At 40.4% G+C, this 24252-nt stretch overlaps 1 protein-coding gene across 1 annotated transcript in view; it reads right to left on the minus strand.

Annotated features, from left to right (window-relative positions):
• Nucleotides 1-2355: 2355 nt before the first annotated feature.
• LOC148029788 (uncharacterized) overlaps nucleotides 2356-24252 on the minus strand; it is a 68787-nt gene continuing 46890 nt past the window's right edge. Inside the window, exon 2 of the mRNA XM_087687131.1 lies at nucleotides 2356-2969. Coding sequence (XP_087543257.1) covers nucleotides 2541-2969 — 429 coding nt within the window. The 3' untranslated portion in view covers nucleotides 2356-2540. The remainder of the gene's footprint in view (nucleotides 2970-24252) is intronic.

Genomic DNA, 24252 nt, shown 5'->3' on the forward strand with positions numbered 1-24252 from the left:
AGTTTGACACTTTTATGCTCTCTCATAGGTTTACACGCAACCATGCAGATCATTGTTTGTACATGAAAAAGGATATAGATGGTAGCCCCATCATACTTGTTTTGTATATGGATGATATGTTGCTAGCTGGGAAAAGAAAGACTAGCTTGGATGCTCTCAAAGATCAACTGAAATCAGCTTTCTCCATGAAAGATTTGGGGAATGCATAGCATATATTGGGCATGAGGATTCGCAGGGATAGAACGCAGAAATTGATGTTCTTATCTCAAGAAAAGTACATTGAAAAGGTACTGGACAGATTTAACATGGTTGAAGCTAAGCCTTTTGGTGTGCCCTTATCTCCATATCTTAAGCTTAGTAAAGCCACCAGCCCAAAAGATAACCTGGAAGCCAATGCTATGAAGGGAGTCCCTTATGCATCAGCTTGTGGCTCTCTTATGTATACTATGGTTGCTACTTGTCCAAACATTGCTCATGCAGTGGGAGTTGTCAGCAAGTTTATGTTAAATCCTGGCAAACCACATTGGAAAGCTATCAAGTGTATTCTTCGATACCTAAAGGGTATACAAAAAAATTGTATTTGTTATGGGCATGGTGCACTTAGTCTGCAAGGTTATTGTGATGTAAACATGGCAGATGACTTGGGCACTCGTAGATCTACTAGCGGGTATGTCTTTACAGTTGCTAGTGGAACCGTTTCTTAGTGTTCGAAGTTGTAGAACATCATAGCATTGAGTACTGTTGAAGCTGAATACATATCAGCTACTACTGCAGCTTTTAAGAAAGCTATATGGTTTAGCATACTTGCAAAGAATCTCGGCATGTCTATGGATACTGCAGTGTTGGGATGTGATAGCCAGAGTGCTGTACATCTGGCTAAGAATGCCATGTATCATTTACACACAAAGCATATAGATGTGTGATATCACTTTATCAGACAAATTCTGAAAGATGATCTAATCACAATAACCAAGATGAAAACACAAGACAACCATGTAAATGTTCTCACTAAAAGTCTAAGCAAGGCTCAACTTGAGCATTACATCCGACTAGTGGGAGTTGGTCAGAGGTTCACTTTGGACCTTTAAGTGGAAGGTTGTTGGGATAAAGACCCTTTATTCACCTCTGTGTATTCACCTCTGTGTATAGTACACGTGTATTATTTAGTTGTACGTCTGAATGCACTCTTACATGCCCTAAGTATAAATACAATTTATTCTGTGTACCAACACATTGTTGGTACACCCAAATCGAATCAATCAAATCGTACTCTATATATATATATATATATATATATCTGTCACTCTCACTCACTCACCTGCTCACTCCTCCATTTGCTAACATCCGCCAATATAAATCATTGTTCAAAAAGAACCTAAATAGAGTGACACAATCAAGTCTAAAGACAATGGGAGATTTCGCTCTTTCTTGCAAATCTTTATTCTTTTTATCATTTACAACAATACTTCCACATATCTCAAAATTACGTGTTCATGATTTAGATTGGAGGAGAAAATTGGAAAGTGTATTCCTCTTCTTGATTTTTAAGAACTTTGATCCTTAGTGAGATTAGAGTTTCACCCATCCTAATGATTTTCCACAACTTTTGAGCAAATATAATGTATTGTAATGTGATAGAGAATAAGAATCAATGAACCAAAAAGCTTTATAAGGTGTGGTCACATAGAGATGGTTGAACAAGATGGCAAGGATAGATTGCTACAATTATGGAAGTCAAAGATCCCATATCAAGACAAGGTTTTGTTCTAGAGCTCTTACTGAAGGCCTCTCCGTTAGTGATATGGTGCAACCATGCAAATTTACTAGTGGCCATTCTATCTTTAGCACTACGTGTGGAAGATGCATCTCGCCTTTTTGTTTCCTACCCGGTTGCTAAACAAACTTGGAATTTTACTTCCGAGGTTTACATTTTACTACCATCCAAAAGAATTACTATTCGTATATGCCCCATGAAAGATTACTCCAAAATGACACATAACAAGTGCAACATTCTCATTTGGTTCATTTCTTGCATATAAGAGTGCTTTGATCTTCGACTCTACCTCTAGAATTCAGTCATATTGGTCACATTAGAGGCTTAAGGTGGCTTCCATGATAACAAGTTTGTCGTCTATGATGTGGCTACTCAATATTTATTCACACAACTTTGATAACTACTCATGCGTGACGTTGCAAGATACTCTATTGTTCAAGGGTTTTAATAAGTTCTCTCTTTACTGCTAGCAGATTTGTGCCTTATTTTTTCTAGTGGTGAATATGGCTTTTGTATGCTGGCCAGACAGCCTTCGTACAGCAAACCACATACATGATAACACATCCACTTCACAACTTACATGATAACACATCCACTTCACAACTTTACATTAGGAAAAGATATGGGTTCCAAAAGTTTGTGGTAGTGAGTTTGTATTGTATCAACTCATTTGGCCTTTCATTTTGGAACTTTGTGGCCTACCCACATTGCTTGCTAGCATTTTTATCTTGGACAAGAACTCCTATATTAGGACATTCTTTATAAGTCAATCTGATTGCTGTAGAATGGATAAAAATCTTGAGGCAGCAAAAGATAAAGAGCCCCCAAGTACAGCCACTAGAGCAACCACCACCTGAATTATTGCTTCCCATGCAGTATCTTCTGGCACAAAATACACAAATACTGGAGCAGCTATGAAGAGTGTTATAGCAAGAACTAGAAGAGAGCCAGGAGTGCTAGGATCAGTTGCAGCCGATAGAATGCCCAACTCTTCAGCCTTTGAAAGCAAGCCTAATTTTTCTATCGTCGATAAGGAAAGACCTGCTTTCTCAGCCGCTGAGAGAAGGCCTGCCTTTTCAGCCTTGCTCAACAACCTCAACTGCTCAACCCTAGAAAGCAGCTTCACAGCTGCAGGTTCCTCAATGATCTTATCCCTCAGCTTTGCAGACTTGTCCCCGAGTTGCAAGACCTTCACCTGTAGAAAACAGAGGCTACTAAAGATAGGAGCATAAAAGATGAAGTCCCGCACATATGTAAAACTGTAGTTTCCGAGCTTCGACTGTTATTGAATGGTTGAAACAAACAATCACTAAACATAAGAGTGTCCTACCGTGCTGGCTTATAGTGGCACCGATCTAAAGAAATACTTATTAAAGCTTATGAAACAGAAACAAATTGTAACAATTTTGAAAATAGCTGACCATAAGCCAAGCTTTGCAGAGTCATCACTGGAAGTCAACTGTCAATCCATGAGCAACAGCATTGTCCATCAAAATGCCTAAGGGTGTGTGCTTAAAAATGAAGTTCATACAAAAAATATAGATGGTTCTTCAAAACTTGCTGCCTTGGCTACCTAATAACACAAAAGACATGATGAATCTTTTTAATCATCAAATGCAAGAAATGAGAAAAGATAATTGTCCCAAAATATGTTAACTGCAACTGCATGTGCAGGAGGGAGATATAAGACAACCTGCAGGTTCAATGAAGAGGAGAAAGCTGGCTGAGAATTTTGTGAGAATGGTGAGAGCAGAACAGTTTGGAACGCAACAGCTCCAGAAATCACATGGGAGATACCCTTTATTGGGAGAACTATCTGCTTTTTGGAGCAGGGATGTTCGGCTGCTTGATCAGCCAACCCACAGTCACAGCCTGGCTCCCGACCCACACATCAGGCCAACTGTCCTGTTGTTATTGAATTGCCTTATGGGAGTAAGACCTATGCACTGGATGGAGAAAGATGGAGAAACCATAGATTATGATTATTGCTGGGATTAGATACGCAGCACACCATCAATGCGACATAAGATTGGTAGAGCAGAATTAGCTGCTGCTACCAGGTTTTCCAACGTATTTTTTGCACAGGTTAGTAACAGATCCGTTTCCAAATCAATGATTGCCACCATCATACATAGTCTAGATGCACTCATTTTCCAAATCAATCATACCCAGTTGAATTGAATCATCACAATTGGCATTACAAGGATACACACTGAGAGGACTTTGATTGTGAAGGGCACCACTGGGCTCAGAGAAAATCTATCTTTCTGCGCCTATCAAAGGATGGCTTCATCATCAGGCCAGGATACATGGATCCGCACATACCATTTAGGAGGCATTACTCTATAGGACTGTTACTTATTATCTACCTCCATGTGTGAACACACACAATAGTGTTAGGTGGGAGCACCTTTTACACCACTTGGCATTAAATAAGAGTCAAAGGTTCAGGTACACACCTTAGCCTATATATTGAGGCCCTATCATTCGTACTTTCATATCACACTTTACCATTTTTCAATCTATTCATTCAGTTTGTGTGTACTTGCAACAGCTCTCTCTCTTTCTCTCTCTCTCTCTCTCTCTCTCTCTCTCTCTCTCTCTCTCCTGCCTGTAATGAGTAATTTATATTACATCAAATGAGTACAAGAGTACAGAAAGTCAAACAACAAAAAAAGTACAAAAGTCATGGCAAAGAAACACCAAAAATTGTCGTATGCCAAGAGATCAAGTCCTCCCTAGAAAGAAGATTAGTGTGTAGAAGACCTTTCAACTTAGCAAGGTGTCTTTGCACCCCAGACGCGGAATCAAAAACAAAAGCATTATGAGTTGTCCAATTATGCCAACAGGCCCAAAAATGGAGGAAAGGAAACAAAATCTTCATATGTGGTTGTGCCGGAGTAGGGTATTTGGGCCGATCAAAGGGGTGTAGTGACGTGCCAACCACAACCCTCCAAATATCAAACAAGAGGATTCATATTTTTTGTGCCAAAGGCACAAAAGAAAACAATGGTGAGAAGATTCCGCACTAGTGAGACACAAAAAGCAGTTGCCATTGGAAATGCGATGTTTTACAAGTGCCACAGCAAGAGGCAGCCCACCAATCATGACACACTAAAGGAAGACTTTACATTTGTACAGAGTTGTGGAAACCAACCCTCCATGACAATCATTTTCCACCAATCCCAAGATTTATGCAAGCCCCAAACAATATTGGCCTTATCAACTAGCCAATGATGGTCCTTAAACATAAGGTGGTACACTTGATTAGCTGAAGCCTTCTCCAAATGGAGTCAACTTGCAAGGTCCCAATCCTACCAAGGACTCTCTCTCTCTCGCTTTCTCTCTCGTGCACGCGTCTGCCTCTGACATGTTGCCCCATCAATCCATCATCACCTAATGTATCGCCTCATCTACATGCTAACTTGATACCTATCATGTCTCACCTTGCCCCATCAGATGCATTGTCGCCTATTTTTTGGGCTTTGGGCTAATCAGCCCCAACAAATAATGTTTCCACATAGACAGTGCATGAATTACAGCAAAGAGCTCTTTCTCATAGACCTGCAAATTCTTTTCTACACCGTGAAGAATTCGGCTCTCATAAGCCACAACTCGACCGTCCTACATATGAACAGCCCCAATGTTGCTACCACATGCATCACATTAAACTATGAATGAGTTCCTTAGATCGGGCAACATAAGCAGAGGATCTAAAGTTATCTTTTCCTTCAACTTTTCAAATGCTGAAATTTCCATTGTTGTCCATCTAAATGGCACATCCTTCTTCTGCAATACATGCAATGGAGATGCAATTTCAGCAAACCCATGTACATACTTCCTGTAGTAAGAATATAAACCCAAGAAGTTGCGGATCTCATGCACATTCCCTTTGAAGAAAGTGGCTGCCTTTCAAATCTTTGAGGACTCGGTGAAGCCCCCCCTCAATTGGCTACATCAAACTACTAAATGAAAGTCAAAGCTTTCAGCCTATCTTGTATACCACTGAAGGACTCAAACTTCATTGCTTTTCCACCCTCATCATAGTCTTTTGTTGCCCCTTTGCGTGTCAAATTGTCATACACTAGCTGCTGCAAAAAGGGTGCAATAGCTGAATTAACATCAAAACCAATGCCAAGCGAAGCATTTGCATGACCAGCATTCATTCCTTGAGCCCCATAAGTATTTGGAGGTGCAGATGTAGTACCAAAAATGCTACTTTGTGCCTCAAGCATCAAGTCAATGCTACAACCTACCATACATAGGATTTTGCATATTTCCAACCACACCCAAATACATTGGGCCTTGCACACCATGCATTGGTTGTTGCATACCATAGGGATTTGTACGTATGTGGTCCTTGTCTAACCATAGCATGAAAATTTGTGCTTCCACCAAAATATCATCGCTGCCCCATCATAGCATGCATGCCCAGGTGTCCAAAGTCCATTGGATTGGCACTTCCGTGATGTCCTTGCATTTGCATTCCTTGCCCCGTAAGTACTAATTATTTTATTTCATTAGCATCTTCGAGAGCTTCAAATGAAGAGTTTGGCATTATCTTCGGTACATCTTGTTGTCTCGAAGGTGTAGAAGACATCTTCTTCTTGCCTTGGTTGTCCTTCTTCGGAGCATTCGAAAATCGGGTAAATTGAGGATTCTTTGTCAATTCAGCAAAGAGATTTGCTATTGTCCTCATCCGATTCTTGAACTGGTCATCAAATTCCTCTTCACTTTACTGGTCGTTAGCCTCCTTATGCCCTGAAGACTATGCATCCTACCTAACAACAACATTTTCAACTTTATGTCCATGGTTTGAGCCTTCAGGCATTGCATTTCCTTCATTCCCATGTGTGAATGTTCATATTGAGAGGCATCATCACTACTTGAGTCTATATCATTGTATGAAGACATATTGCTAAAATTTCTCACTTGAGAGTAAAAATCAATACTAGCACAAAGCTTTGGCTTGCAATCAGGTGCCTCACGCCCACCAAATCAAGGGATTGAGTGGTAATCCCCGCGATGGAACCATGAAACCAGCCTTTCTTCCGTGGATGGATGGTAATTCCCTAATTACAACTTAGTTACAGCAGTAACATTTATTACAAAACTGAGAAATGCAAATTACCTCATAATCTTGGACAATGGACACCCTATTGGCCCCAAAACTGGTGTCTCTTTTGGTATTTATTTATCTTAATTGAAGAAGAAGTTGATGTACAATGGGATTCTCCCAATCCCTTTCTGTATTCCAACTCCCCTTACTATACAAAATGACTAGCAAGTCTTCAATCTAACTTTTCCCTTAATTCGAGCAATCAATTGGCATTCACCCACTTTGATGGAGATGGAAAATGCCCCAAATTCATTGATTTGCTGGTCCCTCCACTTGAATTTGGCTAAAAACAGCTTCAACCCTGTTGAAACCAAGTCTTGGAGCTTCCAATTTCTGGAACACTTTCCGAGGCTATTGCTAAATCCTAATTTTTTGCTACAGATTAGGATTTACAACAGAGAAATCTGAAATTTCTCAACCTTTGGTGATCTCAATGCTGTAATCTTCGGAGCAAGGCTATAGAAAGACTAGGAGATGAGAGAGAATACTGAGGAGAGAGAAAACTCTGACTTTCTTCACAAAGAACAGAAAAAAACATGTCATTTACTATTGTTGCCCTCCTGTCTCAACAACTTGTAGATGCAAAGAACTGAAGAAAATCAGTCATTTTTTGTTGATGCCCTGTGTTAGCAACCTATAGATGTTGTCACTTGCTATTGATTAGTCTTCTCCTGCTCCTAGCTACCTCAAAAAGTCCTCCAATGGAGGCAAATCTGACCAACAGCATCTCCTCCATCTATCTTGCAGGCTAAATACACTAAAATGCCTCTCTCCAACCTCTAAAGACGTTTTTCAATCTTGCATGGGCATTTTGGACAAGTGACAGTCTTCCCAAATGGTTTTTCCAACATTTTCCATCATGAAATATTAATTTTCAATCTTTAAATACTAAAAATTATTTCACTATCCTAAAAAATAATCTAGCTGGCCAATAATTAAATTAGCTAAGCAACTCCCATTCCTGAGTATCTCCGCACAATCTTTGACCATCAAATTGGTGTTAGATACCATTGAACGCCACTTCTCTAGTGTCACCAACAACTGATACTTATGGCCAAATGAATGACCTAGGCCAACAACTAGCACCGAATACCACCAACTACTTGTGCGGCATAACTTATAGCAACTTTTGCCTTTGACATCCCGTGATTTCTTAGAGTTCCGGACTAGTAAATTTATTCTAAACCCAATTACACCTCACATGTGCAACATTTACTTAACCATGTGATTAAAAATTAATCCACATGTTAAGTGAAGTTTCAAAAATACATGTCCTCATGATAGCAACCACTTTCTTAAACAGTAATGCATTGCAATAGTAGTCCACACTCTTAATGCAAGGTAGAGCATTGTCAACATAGATACAATTCTAGCAAATGTTTGCATCAAATCGGTTGACTAGAACATTTGAGGTGAACATTATGATAGCTTGAAATAAGCTTGATGCAATGCAATGCAAGAATTTGGAATAGTATAATAAGAAGTTTTGGGATGCCTTGCTACTAGTGACGTCTTATTATCCAATTCCTCTTCGCGACAAGTGGAAAAGAATATATGTGGGCTACCAAAAGGAATCAAGGATTCTTGCATTAAATCCACCATATCTAGAATGTCTTAGCTCATAGAAATTATTGCTATAGTTAATGCATTGATATGTGGAAAAAATTTAGGCTTCCAAGACAATGGAGAGAAGCCGAATAAGAAGTTGCCAAAGGCTTAGAAAAGGGGCAAATCTAAAAATCAAGTTGAAAAGAGGTCAACACAACAAGGGTTGGAAATCGGTTGTACGACATAGGAAATTAAGAGTTGCAAATAAATGCTTTGTTTGTGAACAAGAGGGTCGTATGGCTAAGGATTGTCCCAATAGACAGCAGGCTAGAAAATCAAAAAATCAAGGATGTAAGATGTTATTAGTGATCAGCCCAATGATGATGCTAATGAGTTATGCAAAACATGGGGCAAAATCAAAGATCAACATGCATTAATCTTCTTTGATAATGGGACATGAGCCAACTTTGTCTCCATGGACATGGCAGCCTGTCTAGGCATCAAAGAGAATGAGATAGGATTCATGGGAGAAGTTGATATGGCATGCAAAGCCATGCAGAGCCTCTCACAACACTCATTGGGAAGCTTTGCTTGCACATTCAAGGATATACGGACAACAAGGAGTCTTTCATTGCACCGCTCAAGGGTTGTGATGTCCTGCTTGGTATGCCTTGGTACCTCATGTGTTTCACATACTAAAGTGATCACTATTCAACGTAAGGGCAAGGCACATACTTTGGATGTAAAGTTAAAAGGGGAATTAGTCCCTATTGTATCGGCTACTGCCATTTCCGAAGTAATGAAAAATCACATTTCAACGTACTTGGTTTTCAAAAAGGATAAGATGATAATGAAAATGTTGAAAACATGTCTAAGTTAGAGAAGGATCGCATTTCATTTCTGAAAATGAATACTAATTGCTTCTCTCGATCACTTTTGAGACACCTACTACTTAAAGACTAAAAGATCATGGCATAGATCTTATCCCAAGAAGTAGCTCTCCTAATAAGCCATCCTACAAGGTAAGTGCAATCCAACAAGAGAGGAGATAATGAGTCAAGTGAATGAGTGGTTAGCAAAAGGACTAACTCAGCCCAACTCATCTCCCTTTTGTTCTGCAATGCTCTTAGGGTAGAAAAATGATGGTTTATGGTGTATGTACATGACTTGAATAAAATCGCGATAAAAAATCAGTTCTCAATCTCATGGATCTATGATGTTATGGACAAATTGCAAGGGGCAGTCATATTGATTTGAAAAGTGAGTTTCATTATATTCGCATTAGATCGGAGGATGTGCCTAAGACAGCTTTTAAGACATCTTTTGGGTAGTATAAGTTACTTATTATGCCTTTTGGGCTTACAAATGCTCCCACCACATTTAATCAGATGATGGATCGCATCTTCGAGCCAAATAAGGGATTTGTGGACACTTTCTTAGATAACATGATTGTTTGCTCAAAGAATGAGATAGGGCATAGAAAGCATTTGGACATTGTGTTCAATGAGTTGCGTAAGTACAGCCTAGTTATAAATAACAAGAAGAGTGAGTTTTTCTTGCATAAAATCCACTTTTTGAGACACATTGAATCTACTTATGACATTTGTATGGATCCTATAAAGATTGAGGCAATACACACATGGCCGCCTTTGAAAAATGTGCACAGGATCCGTAGTTTCGTGAGTCTATTCCTATTATGGGAAGTATGTGCATAATTTTACTAAAATTAAATCTCCATTTCATGCTTTGCAAAAGAAGGGGGTGTCTTTTAAGTGGACACTAGTGGAAATGTCAATATTTGAGAAGCTAAAGGAAAAGATGACTTCAAATCATATGCTTGTGTTGCCTGATCTCAAAAAGTCATTTGTTGTACAATGTGATACATGTGGAAACAGCATAGGGCTATTTTAATGTAAGATGGCCAAGTTGAGACATATAAAAATCAGATTCTCCATGGTGCGAAAAGGAATTTGCAGGTTAATAAGAAAGAATTGCTTGTTGTAATTCATTCACTTTTGACGAGTCTTCAACAAGTGTTTGGCATTAGCTTGGTTAAACAGCAATGGCCAATGTTGTTTACACTATGATACCTTTTGAAAAATTCTAGTGTAGTATGTTTTGCTTTGGCACACTGCACTGTAATTGAGGACGACTGCAAGGATTTCAAAGGGAACGTCTATCACAAGGACATGAAATTTTAATACTTTGCTTAGAATTCAATTAAAAGTTGATCAAATGTGCAAAGGTGACTTGCACATGTGAGGTGTAAGTTAATTATTTCATCATGTGGGACTTAGAATCTCGAGATATCAATTGGTGTCAAAGGCAAAAGTTGTAATGAGTTATGTCCGACAAGTACTATACAGTACCTGTCAAGATTGTGGGAGAGAAGGAAGGAGTCTCACTTGTAGCTTTCTTGCTTGCACAATGGGGGAATACACACAAGGGTGGAGGCTGAAAACAGTTTTCCTCTTCTTAGTTGTGTAAGCCAAAAGAACTCAAGTACAAAGAGATAGAAGAACCCTAAATATGGGTCTCAAACCAAACTCAACTAACTAAGGTGGCATACTAACTGAGCCACGAACTAGAGTAGATAAGGATAGCTGTCATCTAGCTATTATTCATGGGCGGTGTACCAACCGCATCTACAACTGACAAGTCGGTGACATAAATGCACAACGGTCACCCTGGCGTATGACGAGTGGAGCTCGATATCTCAACACTCCCCCTCGAGCTCAATCCCAATTCCTGCACACCAAGCAGGTCTCTGAACTTGCGCAGCTTCTCTGCGCCCAATGCCTTCGTAAATATGTCAGCTACCTGATTCTCTGTGCTGACATAAACTAGATCAATAAGACCTAGTAAAACCCTCTCCCGCACATAGTGATAATGCACCTCAATGTGCTTTGTTCTAGCATGATAGACTGGGTTATTTGCCAAGTGTATACTACTCATGTTGTCACAATAAATGACAACTGGCCCATCTGTAGACTGATGCATATCATAAAGTAGCTTATGCAACCAAGCTACCTCACATACAGCCATTGCTACACCCCTGTACTCAGCCTCTGTGCTCGACAAGGCAACTGTAGGCTGTTTCTTGCTGCTCCAAGTGACTGCAGCACTCCCAAAAGAGAACACATATCCACTGGTAGATCGTCTATCAGAAATGCTACCAGCCCAATCAGCATCAGTGTATCCATGTAACTGTATCTGAACCCCAGTCTCATAAAATAGTCCATACTGCAATGTGGACTTCACATACCTGAGTATGCGTCTAGCCGCATCCAAATGCGATTTCCTTGGAGCTTGCATAAACTGACTTACCAATCCAACAGCATAGCTCAAATCTGGCCTGGTAATAGTCATATAAATCAAGCTTCCTACTATGCGTCTGTACATAGTAGGGTCTTCCAGAAGCTCACCTGCATCTGCGCTCAGCTTCACATTCTGCTCCAAAGGAACTGAAATAGGCTTACAGCCTGTCATCCCATATTTGGACAGCATATCCAATCCATACTGCCTCTGCAAGAGCTGTATCCCACTTGGTGATCTAATCACCTCAATGCCCAAGAAATAACGCAGCTCTCCCAAATCCTTCATCTCAAACTTCTGCTTCAATAGCATTTTCACATGAAGGATATCTTCATCACTGTCACCTGTCATAATCAAATCATCAACATAAATGACAAGTAGCATAATACCTTTCTCTGTTTTTCTCACATAAAGTGAGAAATCTGCATTGGAAATCTGAAAGCCAATAGTGACAAGATACTGTCCTATCTTGTCAGACCATGCTCTAGGTGCTTGCTTCAAGCCATACAAAGCTTTCTTCAACCTGCAAACAAACTCAGGATGAACAGCATGCACATAACCTGGTGGCTGCTCCATATAGACCTCTTCTTGTAAATCACCATGCAAGAAGGCATTCTTTACATCCATCTGATGTAAAGACCATCCCTTTGATGCAGCCATAGCAATGACTGCTCTTACGGTTGCCATCCTTGCAACCGGACTGAATGTTTCTTCATAGTCAATGCCATATGTTTGTGCATACCCCTTGACTACTAATCTTGCCTTGTATCTGTTCACAGAACCATCTGCATTGTGCTTCACCTTATAAACCCACTTACAACCAATTGCATTCTTACCTTTAGGCAAAGGTACCAATTCCCATGTAGCATTTGCTTCCAAGGCATCCATTTCTTCATCCATGGCTTTCTCCCATTTTTCTTTTCCCATGGCTTGCTCAAAAGATGTGGGTTCTGGTTCCTGTATCACTTTGACCATATATGCATAGTGAATAGCTATAAATCCATCATATTTCAGCCTATCCACAGGATACCTAGCTCTGGTAGACCTGCGCAAAGTAGGTTCACTCCCAGGTGCTCTCAAAACATCCCTGGTCTTCCTTACTCCAGGTGTAACAATAGAAGGAATACCCAACTCATCATCAATGCTCTGTTCTAAGCCACTGGATTCACCATCCACATAAGAGTGACCTGCATTCACATCAAACATGGGCTGATCAACCTTCTCTTTTCCTTTTCGTGATACCTGCATACCACTATCTGCATTGCTTTGAGAAGATTCTCCTGATCTCAATCTGCCTGTCCATGGCGAAGAATGTGAACCACTGCTAGAGGACGCTCCAGGTCCACTAATATTTTGTGACTGCTACTGTGAATTATGTGCAGCATTACCATTTTGTGCATCTACATCATCAATCACATTTACTGGTTTATACCAGCTACTCATCTCATCAAAAACAACATCTCTGCTCACTGTAAACTTACGAGTAGAAGGGTTATAGCATCTATACCCTTTTTGCTGCAGAGAGTAACCAATAAAGATGCACTTCTCAGCTTTTGGATCCAACTTGGATCTCAGCTCATCTGGCACATGTACATAGGCAATGCAACCAAAAATTTTCAAATGAGAAATATCTGGTTTCCTACCAGTATACCTCTCCTCTAGAGTCATTCCATGTATTGCTGCAGTGGGAGTCCTGTTCATTATGTAGACTGTTGTAGCAACTGCTTCAGCCCAATAAAAATCTGGCAAGTCTTTTTCATTGAGCATGGCACGAGATACCTCTCCAATATACCTGTTTTTCCTTTCTGCAATTCCATTTTGTTATGGGGTATAACTGCATGAATATTGCTGCTTTATGCCATGCTCCTGCAAGAACCTTACAAACTCATTTGAGAGGTACTCTCCCCCTCCATCTGACCTTAGGCATTTTATTTACAGACCTGTTTCTTTTTCAGCCATAGCTTTAAGAGTTTTGAAATACCCAAAAACTTCACTTTTCTTTTTCATAAAATACACCCAAACTTTTCTGCTATAGTCATCAATAAAAGTGACAAAATAATGACAGCCTCCAAGAGATGCAGCTTTAGTAGTCCACACATCAGAGTGGATTAATTCCAATGGCTTCTCACTCTCTTGAACATGTCTAGAAAATGGTTTCCTTGCCTGTTTTCCAAACTGACAGGCTTCACATACCTTATGCATTTCTGCAACCTTGAATTTGGGCAATCCTGCAACAATATTTTGGGCCTGCATTGATTTAAGTCGCTGTACATTAACATGACCAATGCGTTTATGCCAGATATCAATATCTGCAACTACACCGGTCCCATGTGCAAACATTGCTGCACTCAATTCAGACATGTCTGCATCCAACGTAAACATTCTGCCCTTCTTCTTTCCTTTTGCTATCAAGCGACCTTTATTTTTCATATCCTCAACAAAGCATCCATGAGGATTAAATCTGACCTGCAAGCCCTGCTCAACCATTTGACCAACAGAAACCAGATTCTTGGTGATATTCGGGACATGAAATACATCGGACAGGTATTTCTTTTTCCCATCCTGCATAGACAAAGGAATTTTTCCAATCTGCACAATAGGATGTGCAGTATCATCACCAGTCTCCACAAATCCTGGTTTTTCCATTTTTCTTGCATCTTCCATCCATTCTGCATGACCTGTCATGTGGTTTGATGCACCTGAGTCAACATACCATACATCATTGCTTTCTTCTGCACTTGTCACAGAATTGTTCATGTGCTGCACCATAAACAGATGCTCATTTCTGTCATCACCCTATCTACTAGAAAATGCATAATTCCCTTGTTACAATTTCCCATTCATGATGTCATTCTGCTTTTTATAGCAGTCTTTAGCCATATGACCCATTTTACCACAGTAGTAGCATTCAACATTACTGTTTGCATTTTGGCCTCTCTGCCATCCACCACGACCTCTTTGGCTCCCCCTGCCTCTAGAGTTACCACGTCCTCCTCCATAGGACTGGTTTTCTTGAGTTTGCTGCATATTCTGATTTCTACCACGGCCTCCAAATCGGCCTCCTCTACCTCTGCCTCTACCTCTTCCAGCATTTGAGTAGAAGACAGCTTCTTTTGAAGTTCCTCCTGAAGAAGATGCACCACCATTTCTCTGTTCCTCAGAAATTAGAAGAACAATCAACTCCTCAAAATCAGGAAATCTTTCACGAACTGAAATGGATGTCCGAAACTGTGCATAATCCTTTCCTAGACCATTCAAGGTCACAGAAACTAAATCATCATCTTCCACTGGTGAGCCAATGGAAGCAAGTGCATCTGCAATCTTCTTCACCTTCATGTGGTAGTCATTAATGCTCATATTTTCTCTTTGCACATTATGCAACTCTTGCTTGAGCTGCATTTTCCTGGCTTGCGTATTTGTGCTATACATTTTTGACAAAGTATCCCATGCCTCCTTTGGCGTACTTGCATCCTGAATATGCACAATCATAGAGTCTGAAATACTGATAGACAGCCAGTACATAACTTTCATGGCTCTCTCATGCCATGCTTTGAATACCTGCATTTGCTGTTGATTGGGAACATCAGGAAGAACTGGTTCTTCTTCATTTCCTACAACAAATTCCCAATATCCTTTTCCCATAAGGAAATTCGTCATTCTAAACTTCCATGCCTGGAAGTTGTTCTTGTCAAGCTTTTCAGTGACAATCTGTGAAAGAGAATCAGACGCCATTACAGAATACTGCAAAAAATTCTGTCACTGCAAAAAACACAGCTTCACCCTCACAAGGGCAAATCTGCAAAACTGGCGAAAGTGGTATTTGACCACACAGTCACTTCCTAGTGACGATTTTGCATAAACAGGAACCAAGGATGATTCTGAAACTCCCAATGTCTCTGCGCACAAGCATACGATGCAATTTCTATAGTAACTTTTCACCGACCTGTAGAACAGTGGCTGCATAGCATAAAACTGAGCCTTTTCCTGAGTGCGTGCAGAAAACTTCCGCCTCCAAAACAGGCCCCGAAATGGCCCCGAAGGGCGTCTCAACCTGAGACAATGCACTCTTGCAATTTCCGGCTGTGCTACCTGCAGAGATCTGCTCCCAAAACAGAAAATGAAAGCAACACTGCTCCTCTTACCAGAACACCGCGAGCTTGGCTTGCTTTCTTGAGCTCCTTACCACGAACAAGGCTCTGATACCATGTCAAGATTGTGGGAAAGAAGGAAAGAGTCTCACTTGTAGCTTTCTTGCTTGCACAATGGGGGAATACACACAAGGGTGGAGGCTGAAAACAGTTTTCCTCTTCTTAGTTGTGTAAGCCAAAAGAACTCAAGTACAAAGAGATAGAAGAACCCTAAATATGGGTCTCAAACCAAACTCAACTAACTAAGGTGGCATACTAACTGAGCCACGAACTAGAGTAGATAAGGATAGCTGTCATCTAGCTATTATTCATGGGCGGTATACCAACCGCATCTACAACTGACAAGTCGGTGACATAAATGCACAACGGTCACCCTGGCATATCACGAGTGGAGCTCGATATCTCAACAGTACCTATTGTCTGATTTGGGCTTGGACCAATTTATTGGCCAAATGTGATCAAATGTGCAAAGGTGACTTGCACATGTGAGGTGCAAGTTAATTATTTCATCATGTGGGACTTAGAATCTGGAGATATCAATTGGTGTCAAAGACAAAAGTTGTAATGAGTTATGTCCAACAAGTACTATGCAGTACCCATTGTCTGATTTGGGCTTGGACCAATTTATTGGCCAAATGTCAGTGGTGATATTAGAGACTAGGCATTAAATAATTAATTAACGCCGGTCTAAGGGTGGATACTTGGGAGACAAATTGGCCTAGAAAACTTAATTATTAACTGATGATATTATTTTTCTAGGTACTAAATAATTGTCATATTATTTTTAGAATATTAATTATGAAAATTAATTATACTAGCAAATGGGATTAGAAACCTACCACTTAGCAAACCTTGCCCAAACAAGTGGAAAAAACGTTTCTGAGGCTGAGAGAGAGAGAGAGAGAGAGGGTTATTCTAGCCTTACGCAAGGGGGAGGGGGGTGTTTGAGAGATTTGTCATTGCTACCACAAAAATGAAAAAGCTATTTCTAGCCAGCAAGAGACCTACCAAGAGTCATGACATGCCCAAAAGAGACTACAATAGCAAGTAATAGCAGTTTGAGGGATGTTTCAACTAGGCAATATCATATTCGGTGTGTCTCATCAATGGAGACAAAATTCATGGCTATCTAGACAGGGCAGCAAATGATTTCTTTCATTTTCTCACGATGGAAGTCTGAACTTTCTCTCTCTTCGACATTCTCTCTTATCCTCCAACCATTTCTTAAGTTATCTAGATAAGATCCAACCTTCTGAGTCATCAACGGAGGAGATTTGGGTTAATCTCTGTTGTAAACCCTAATTTACGGCAAAAATTAGGGTTTAATAGCTGCCTCAGAATGCATGCCCAAAATTGAGGACCTAGAACTTGAATTCAAGTGGCTAAAATTGAAGAATTTCATGGAGACTCAAAAGACCAACCAACTAATATCAAATCTCGGACTAAATTTGTCTTGCAAGGAGCAAGGTATATGCCAATCCCCGAGCAAACCAAGGGGCAATTTGGTTTTAAGGCTTGCTAGTCATTTATGACAGCAAAAGGTACTTGGATCAGCGTCTCAGTTGTACTTCATCCATTTGCAATTGAAGATAAAGAAATATCACAAGAGTGCTAGCTTTGAGACCAACACTATGTCCATTGTCCAAGATTAAAGCGGTAAAGTGTGCATTTCAGTTTATATGCTTTATTTACTTGTTGTAGTTATCGTTAAATTTGTTTATAAGCACCCTCTCCAAGGAGGAAGGCTGGTTTCACAACCAATCAAAATACAAGTCTGGAAAGCTTCTGTGCTAACGTTGCATAGTGTATAGGAGGTGCATTGACCTAGCAAGGGTTCCAAGAATACCACCAATACTAGGATGATTTCTGGAGGGCTGCCTATGTCTTGAACTACTTCTCATAGACCTAAAGGCTGAAACAACGATTTGCAGACCTACAATAAAGAAGACGCAACCTGTACTCCCTAACAGTAGTAAGAAAAATCACTTTCTTCGTGATGGAAACATGCCCCAGTGGTCTCCCTCATAGACTCCCAACTCACACGTGTGATTCTAATACCATGTGAGAGTACGCAACGCAAAGGAAAGCAAACACGATGTCAAAGAGTTTTCTGTTCATGATATAAATCATAGAGTTCTTATGTTTGCAAAAGAACTTCATTAGGATTCACATGAGGAACTTTCATACATAATTCAATCATTGTTACCTAACATCCGACTTAGATATCACTTAATTTCATAAGTTCTTTTGTAACTGTCATACAATTTTCAGTTGTACCATATATATTAACAAAAATTAAGTCTATGGGAACCCAAAACTTGATCAACTGGAGGTAATTGACAATCTGCAGGCTAAGTCACATTGGTTCAAGAGGAAAATTTGCCTAGAAATCAAGAGAAGTGCCAAAAGTCCACTAGGTTTGTATGGGACCTGGAATAATGGACTTATATGACTTATAAGTGACCTAAATGGTCAAACTGAAGTGTGGGAGCTGAAGGGAATGCAGCTCACATTTTTCGGTGCAAAAATCGAGCCTGCACACCTGTGGCAGATGGAGGATGAGCTGTGGGCTATGGTGCATGCTCCAAAGCATGCAAACTCAGGGCAAATTGAAGCTAAAGAAGGAGATACAAACAAAGAAGGTGAGAGCTCTTCTTGCCCGTCCATTTGATATGACGAAAATGAGTGGTATGACAATCCATAAAAGGGGGAAACCTGAGGAAAAGTATTCAGCCTGCTCTTATGTACGTCTTCTTCCATTCTTTTACCATATTCATGGTCCAATGAAGCCCGTCTTGTACCCAAGTACTTGAGTGACTTTGGGACAAGCAAAGGGGAGGATTTTGAAGGTGTATGGGCTGTTTTGGACTGAAAAAACCAGTCATAAACAGAGCAGCCCACTGTTCTTGTCCATTTTGATGAGAAAACAAGTGATCTATGTGGCTGTAAGGGAAGGAATTGACCTCTTAACATCAGGGCTTCATTTGTGAATAATTAGAGAAGCTTATTCTTGGGATTATGAGCATTTTTGGAGCTTGTTTATGGGCTGGAAATTACTGTTTAAAAACAAGGCTGAAGTAAATTTTATTCTTTGACAATGCATTTCATGAGTTTTTGATCTATGTCTTGGATGTAGTGGAGTCTACCACCAAAATACTTGTATCTTGGAGTTGTTGTCCATTAATATTCGTGAAATAGAAACCATTTGAGCTTGCATTTGAAGTATGCATTTGGATTAAATCTGAGATAATCCCTAAATGTATTGGCTTATTATCCGCATATGCATTTGATGTAATCAAGACAAAGTCTTTCATTCCATTCATGTATGCTAAGTAAAAGAAAAAGCTTGAGGTCTTCTTCTTCAACTAAGTCATCTCAAAAACCCAAATCTTATCAAACCCCAATCTTTTCTCCCTCTCCTAACCTTGAATCCCACACTCCTCTTCTGCTCTAAACCCGAGTGGAAGACCTTCAACCCCCAACACGACGACAGTGGTGAACCTGACGTGAAGGTCAGCCGGCAGAAGAGAAAGTACAATGGGAGAATCATCAAGTTCGGGAGAAGAGGCCTTGCGGCAGTTGGTTTGTCTGATGCAAGAAAGCCAACAACAACAATTGCAATTTCAGCAGCAGTTGCAACTGCAACAATAGTGGAGACAAGATAAAGAGCGGAATGATGCCACTGCCATTAAGGCTTTGGAAGCAGTTGGGCAGGAGCTCAAGGTAGGAGCTCAAGCAATTTAATGGGTAAAATGTGTCATCTTTTATCCGCCTCTATACTGACAAGATGGTCTTCTTTGGAGTTCCTCATCATGCTTAGAGCCGATACTTTGCCCGTTTGGCCGTGCATGGCCTCCAGGACCAGATTCATGGTCTTTTTCGAAAAGATGCAGGATGGTCTGCATTCAAGAAGGCTCTTCGAGAATAATTTTTTCTTGAAGATTCTGGCCTCATGACGAAGAAAGTCTTCACTGAATGGGTTGAAAGGCCCAATAAGGAACTAACCGCCACTGCTCTTCACCACGAATTCAAAAGCAAATTTACTCAACTAGATCCAGACGATCAGCAGGGTATGGAAAGCCAGAAGATTGAATTGTTTTTTAAGGCTGTGGATCCTTTTCTTCAAGAGAAGCTAACTGATCGGCTTGAAGATCCTGACTCTGAGACGAGATTGAAGACTGCTTGGGGTGATGTCACTGAAGCAATTAATATGATTGCTCGAAGAGAGCGGATGCGCCTAAGGTGGGGGTCTACCTCTGCACCAACTGAATCCATGAAGGAGCCTGTTCCTGTATCTCGACCTCCTATCTCTATGGCCGAGCAACCAAGAAATCCTGTTGTTCCACCTCCAAAGAAGGATGTTATGGACGAGCTGATCAATAGCATGCGGGATCTCCATCTTAATCTAACGGAGATTAATTCCAAGGTGGAAAGGCTTGATGTGAACGTGGAAGAAAGAGAACGGGCAACTATCCAAAGATCCGTACGAGAAGGCTTCAAAAGATGATGTATCTGGTGTGATAGCCTACAGCATGATAAGAGGGAGTGCAGTGCATTCTGTAAAGCTGAAGCGCAAAAATTAGTCTTTTGGAAGAATAGTAAAATTCATGCAACCGAAACCGGACTTCCTCTTGAGCCAAATTTCGGTAACGGTGGCATGAAGAAAAGACTGGAGGATTTGGCAACAAGAACAGCCTATGCAGCTGTTGATGCAGCTACCTATGGGCTACAAATTGAGCCAACTAATGAAATTGTTAAAGCATGTAAAGCTGATGCAAAATCTAAAGTGTGGATACAGGCCTTAGATCGCATGGAGCGAGGCAAGGCAACCAAAGATGATTTAACTACTGCCAGTCAATGCATCTGAGGAAGAACCGGATGGACTGAGCCAGTTGATTCATTTTCAACTTTCGCTCGGTTGGCTGAAATTAATAATCATAAAGCTATAATAGAAGAAAAGAGAATAAGAGATGAAGATGTTGCCGGCTCCTCCTCTTCGGGGCCAACTAAACATGTGACAAGAAGTAAACCGGATCAGCAGAAGGCTGCCGAAAATCCACCACCGCTAGAGCTTGATATGGAAAATGCCCCACAAGCAAAAAAGACGGAAGGAAAGAGAAGAGGTAAACATCCCGGCTACAAGCTGCAGTCTAACATAGAGACTGCGACGGATCTCAAGCGGATCCTAGAAGAAAGGATTCTAGGAAGCAGAATTGAATTTACATTCGGTGAAATTCTCGGAATTGCAAAACGAGGATTTCATGATGTAATTAAACGGAAAAGACAATATGTTGGTGAGGAAACTGAAGAATCTGTGCATGCTTTTTTGCAAGCACTTTATGTGTATTTGCAGGATGAAGAGAAGCTGAATACTTAAGGGATTCGATTGGAGGCAATCAAAGAATTGATTGCAGCCATAGAAGCCAAAGATGAAGACATCTATGAAGCAGAAATTGATGAAGCTATTGCAGAGAATGTTATGGTGGGGTCTTCTCAATCTAAAGAGCAACCCATGCAAAAGAAAGAAGCTCGTCTTCACAACATGCAAGAAGAGATTAATGCTCATTTTATTCCTAGTAGTCACTATTCCCGTACCCATTGGGCAAGGGCGACCACCGAAACCGTTGTCAAGATTGGAGAAAGAGAGACTCCATGCATTGCCCTTATAGACCATGGCTCGGAGATCAACGTCATGTCAAGAAGTCTCTACGAGAATGGCGGATGGCCCATAGATGTGGACCAGGAATGGCGCATGAAAGCAGCCAATAACTCCTCTGGCGATCTCTATGCGGCATGTCCTTATGTACGGATTACTATTGGTAATATAAAAGATTAATGTCATTTCTTTGTTCAAGATCCCTACAGCTATCCTATCATTCTTGGTCAACCTTTTATTTCTGAGTCTCGTTTGGAGACAAAGGCCCCTGATGATGGTTCATCATATGCTCAGATAAGAAGTAAGGATAATGACAAAGCCGTCCAATTTCTGACTGTATGTGTAAATCATCACCGGAACAAAGATCGATTGAGAGATCATCCTGTACCTCCTAATGCCCGAGAATTTAAGGGTTTTCGGGTAGCACTGCTGTAAGTGGAGACTATGACAGTGCTTCATGTCATAAAAATTTGCCTCCACATGTAAAGGCGGCTATGTCAAAAGCTGACTTGCAGGTTTTTATGGCCAACAGTGTGGGCTGTTATAAACAGTTTTCAGACATGAATAAGGTTGAAAGAAAGCATTTATGTCATGTGGAACGAGAGCTGAAGCAAATTGATGTTTTGGCTGAAAATGAAGAAATTTCAGGGCTATTTCATGGGCTGATTTATAATGATACATTGGCTGAAATACATGCAGCTATTCATGTAGAAAATCAGGCTAGAAATCAGTCCATACAGGTATGCACATTGGATATTTATGACATAATTCAAGAATTTGCAGATCAAGAAGCTTTTGGACAGCCAAACAAGGATAAGGTAAGAGTAGAGACAAAGTATAAGACAGTTGACAAGAAGGTCAAGCTGGTGGCAACTTCACTACCTCCCAAAAGCGAAGGACTGGCAGAAAGGGCATCCAAACAGCCAAGCCTTCGTGATCCCAAAGATATTGGTCACCAATTTACAGCTGAAAGTTCACAAGAGCTAAAAATTGGTGAATACTATTTTCTCTTGCCAGTTGAAAAGCAAGTCTTCATGCAGATATTAAAGAAACATGGAAAAGATTTTTCATTTCAGCCTCATGAAATTGACTGTGTGGATCCAAGTGTTGTGGCACCAATGGTGATTTTCACAGTTCCACATGTTCCTTGGAATCTTAAACCAATTCCGGTACCAAGGGCTCATTTGCCTAAGTCACTGGAGCTTTTAAATGAAAAGATAAAGATGCGAATATTGGAGCCATCTTCAGCTCCGTATTCCAACCGATGGTTTATTGTGCCTAAGAAGAATGGATCTTTGCGATTCATTCAAGATTTACAGCCTGTCAATAAAGTCACTATTAGAAATGTTGGTTCGGGGCCAATTGTTCATGAATTTGCTGAGGCTTTTGCAGGTAGAGCAATTTATTCCATGGGTGATTTATATTCGGGTTATGACCAATTTCAGCTTGCTTTGGAGAGCCGAGACATTACCACAATGAAGACGCCTCTTGGTTTAGTCTGCATGTGTACTCTACCTCAAGGAGCTACAAATTCAGTAGCTCACATGATGAATGCCATGCATAAAGTATTGAGAGATTATATTCCCCAACTAACTCTTCCTTTCCTTGATGATGTACCGATCAAAGGATGTGAAATTCATGAGAAGAATGAAGAACTCAATGAGCTTGGATGCCGCAAGTTTGTTTCCGATCATATTAATGATTGTGCTCAAATCTTGTCTAAATTGGAAGAAGTCAATCTTACTCTTTCATGTGCTAAATCTGTGTTTGGAGTCGAAGAAGTTCTTGTGGTAGGGCATATGTGTGGTACATATGGCCAAAAGCCTTCTCCAACCAAGATTGATGCTATCAGCAAAATGCGGGAAATATGCACAAATGTTTCGGAGGTGAGAAGATTTCTTGGAGCATGTGTTTTCTATCTTATTTGGATCCCACATTTCGCTCCTGTTGCTGAAAATCTTTATCAACTGTTAAGAAAAGGCCAAAGATTTATATGGGAAAAAGAGCATACTCAAGCTATTCGAAAATTGAAGAAATTGTTGATTTCTGCCCCCACCTTAAAGAGGGCTAATTACTCTAATGGGCAGCCTATCATACTCACAGTAGACACAAGTCCTATTGGGATAGAATGGGTAGTCGATCAAGATGATCTTGAGGGCAACAGATATGCAATTCGCTTTGGAGCGAAGGTTCTTAATGAACGTCAAAGAATGTATGCTCAAATTAAAAGAGAACTTTGGGAAGTTATAACTGCATTGAAATGTGACCGGGAATACTTCATGGGCGCACATGTAATAGTTGAAACAGATTGTCTTCCACTCTTGGGCATGATTGCCAACTGCTCCACTCCCGACATAGCTATGCTAAGATGGATAGCCTATATTAAATCCTTAAATCCTGATTTGAAACATATTGCAGGAAGGGATAATCCAGTTGCAGACATGCTTTCGTATGCCAGATATAAGGATGAAGAAGAGATGATGGATGAGGAAGAAACAGAGTCTATATTTGCTAAAAATGATGCTGTAATTGCAGGTTTAGATCTGAAAACAGCAAGTACAGCTGTACCTAATGATGGTTCAGCTATCAAAAATGCAGGTACATCATTAATTACAGCAAGTACAACAAGTTCAGCTGCTGTAACAAAATTTACAGCAGCAAAGAAAAAAGAAACAACCATGGAAGGACAGTG

The sequence above is a fragment of the Lygodium microphyllum genome, chromosome 10 (genome assembly GCF_053477565.2).
Source record: "Lygodium microphyllum isolate KBCC chromosome 10, Lygodium_microphyllum_v1.1.10, whole genome shotgun sequence".
In the NCBI taxonomy this organism is placed as follows: domain Eukaryota; kingdom Viridiplantae; phylum Streptophyta; class Polypodiopsida; order Schizaeales; family Lygodiaceae; genus Lygodium; species Lygodium microphyllum.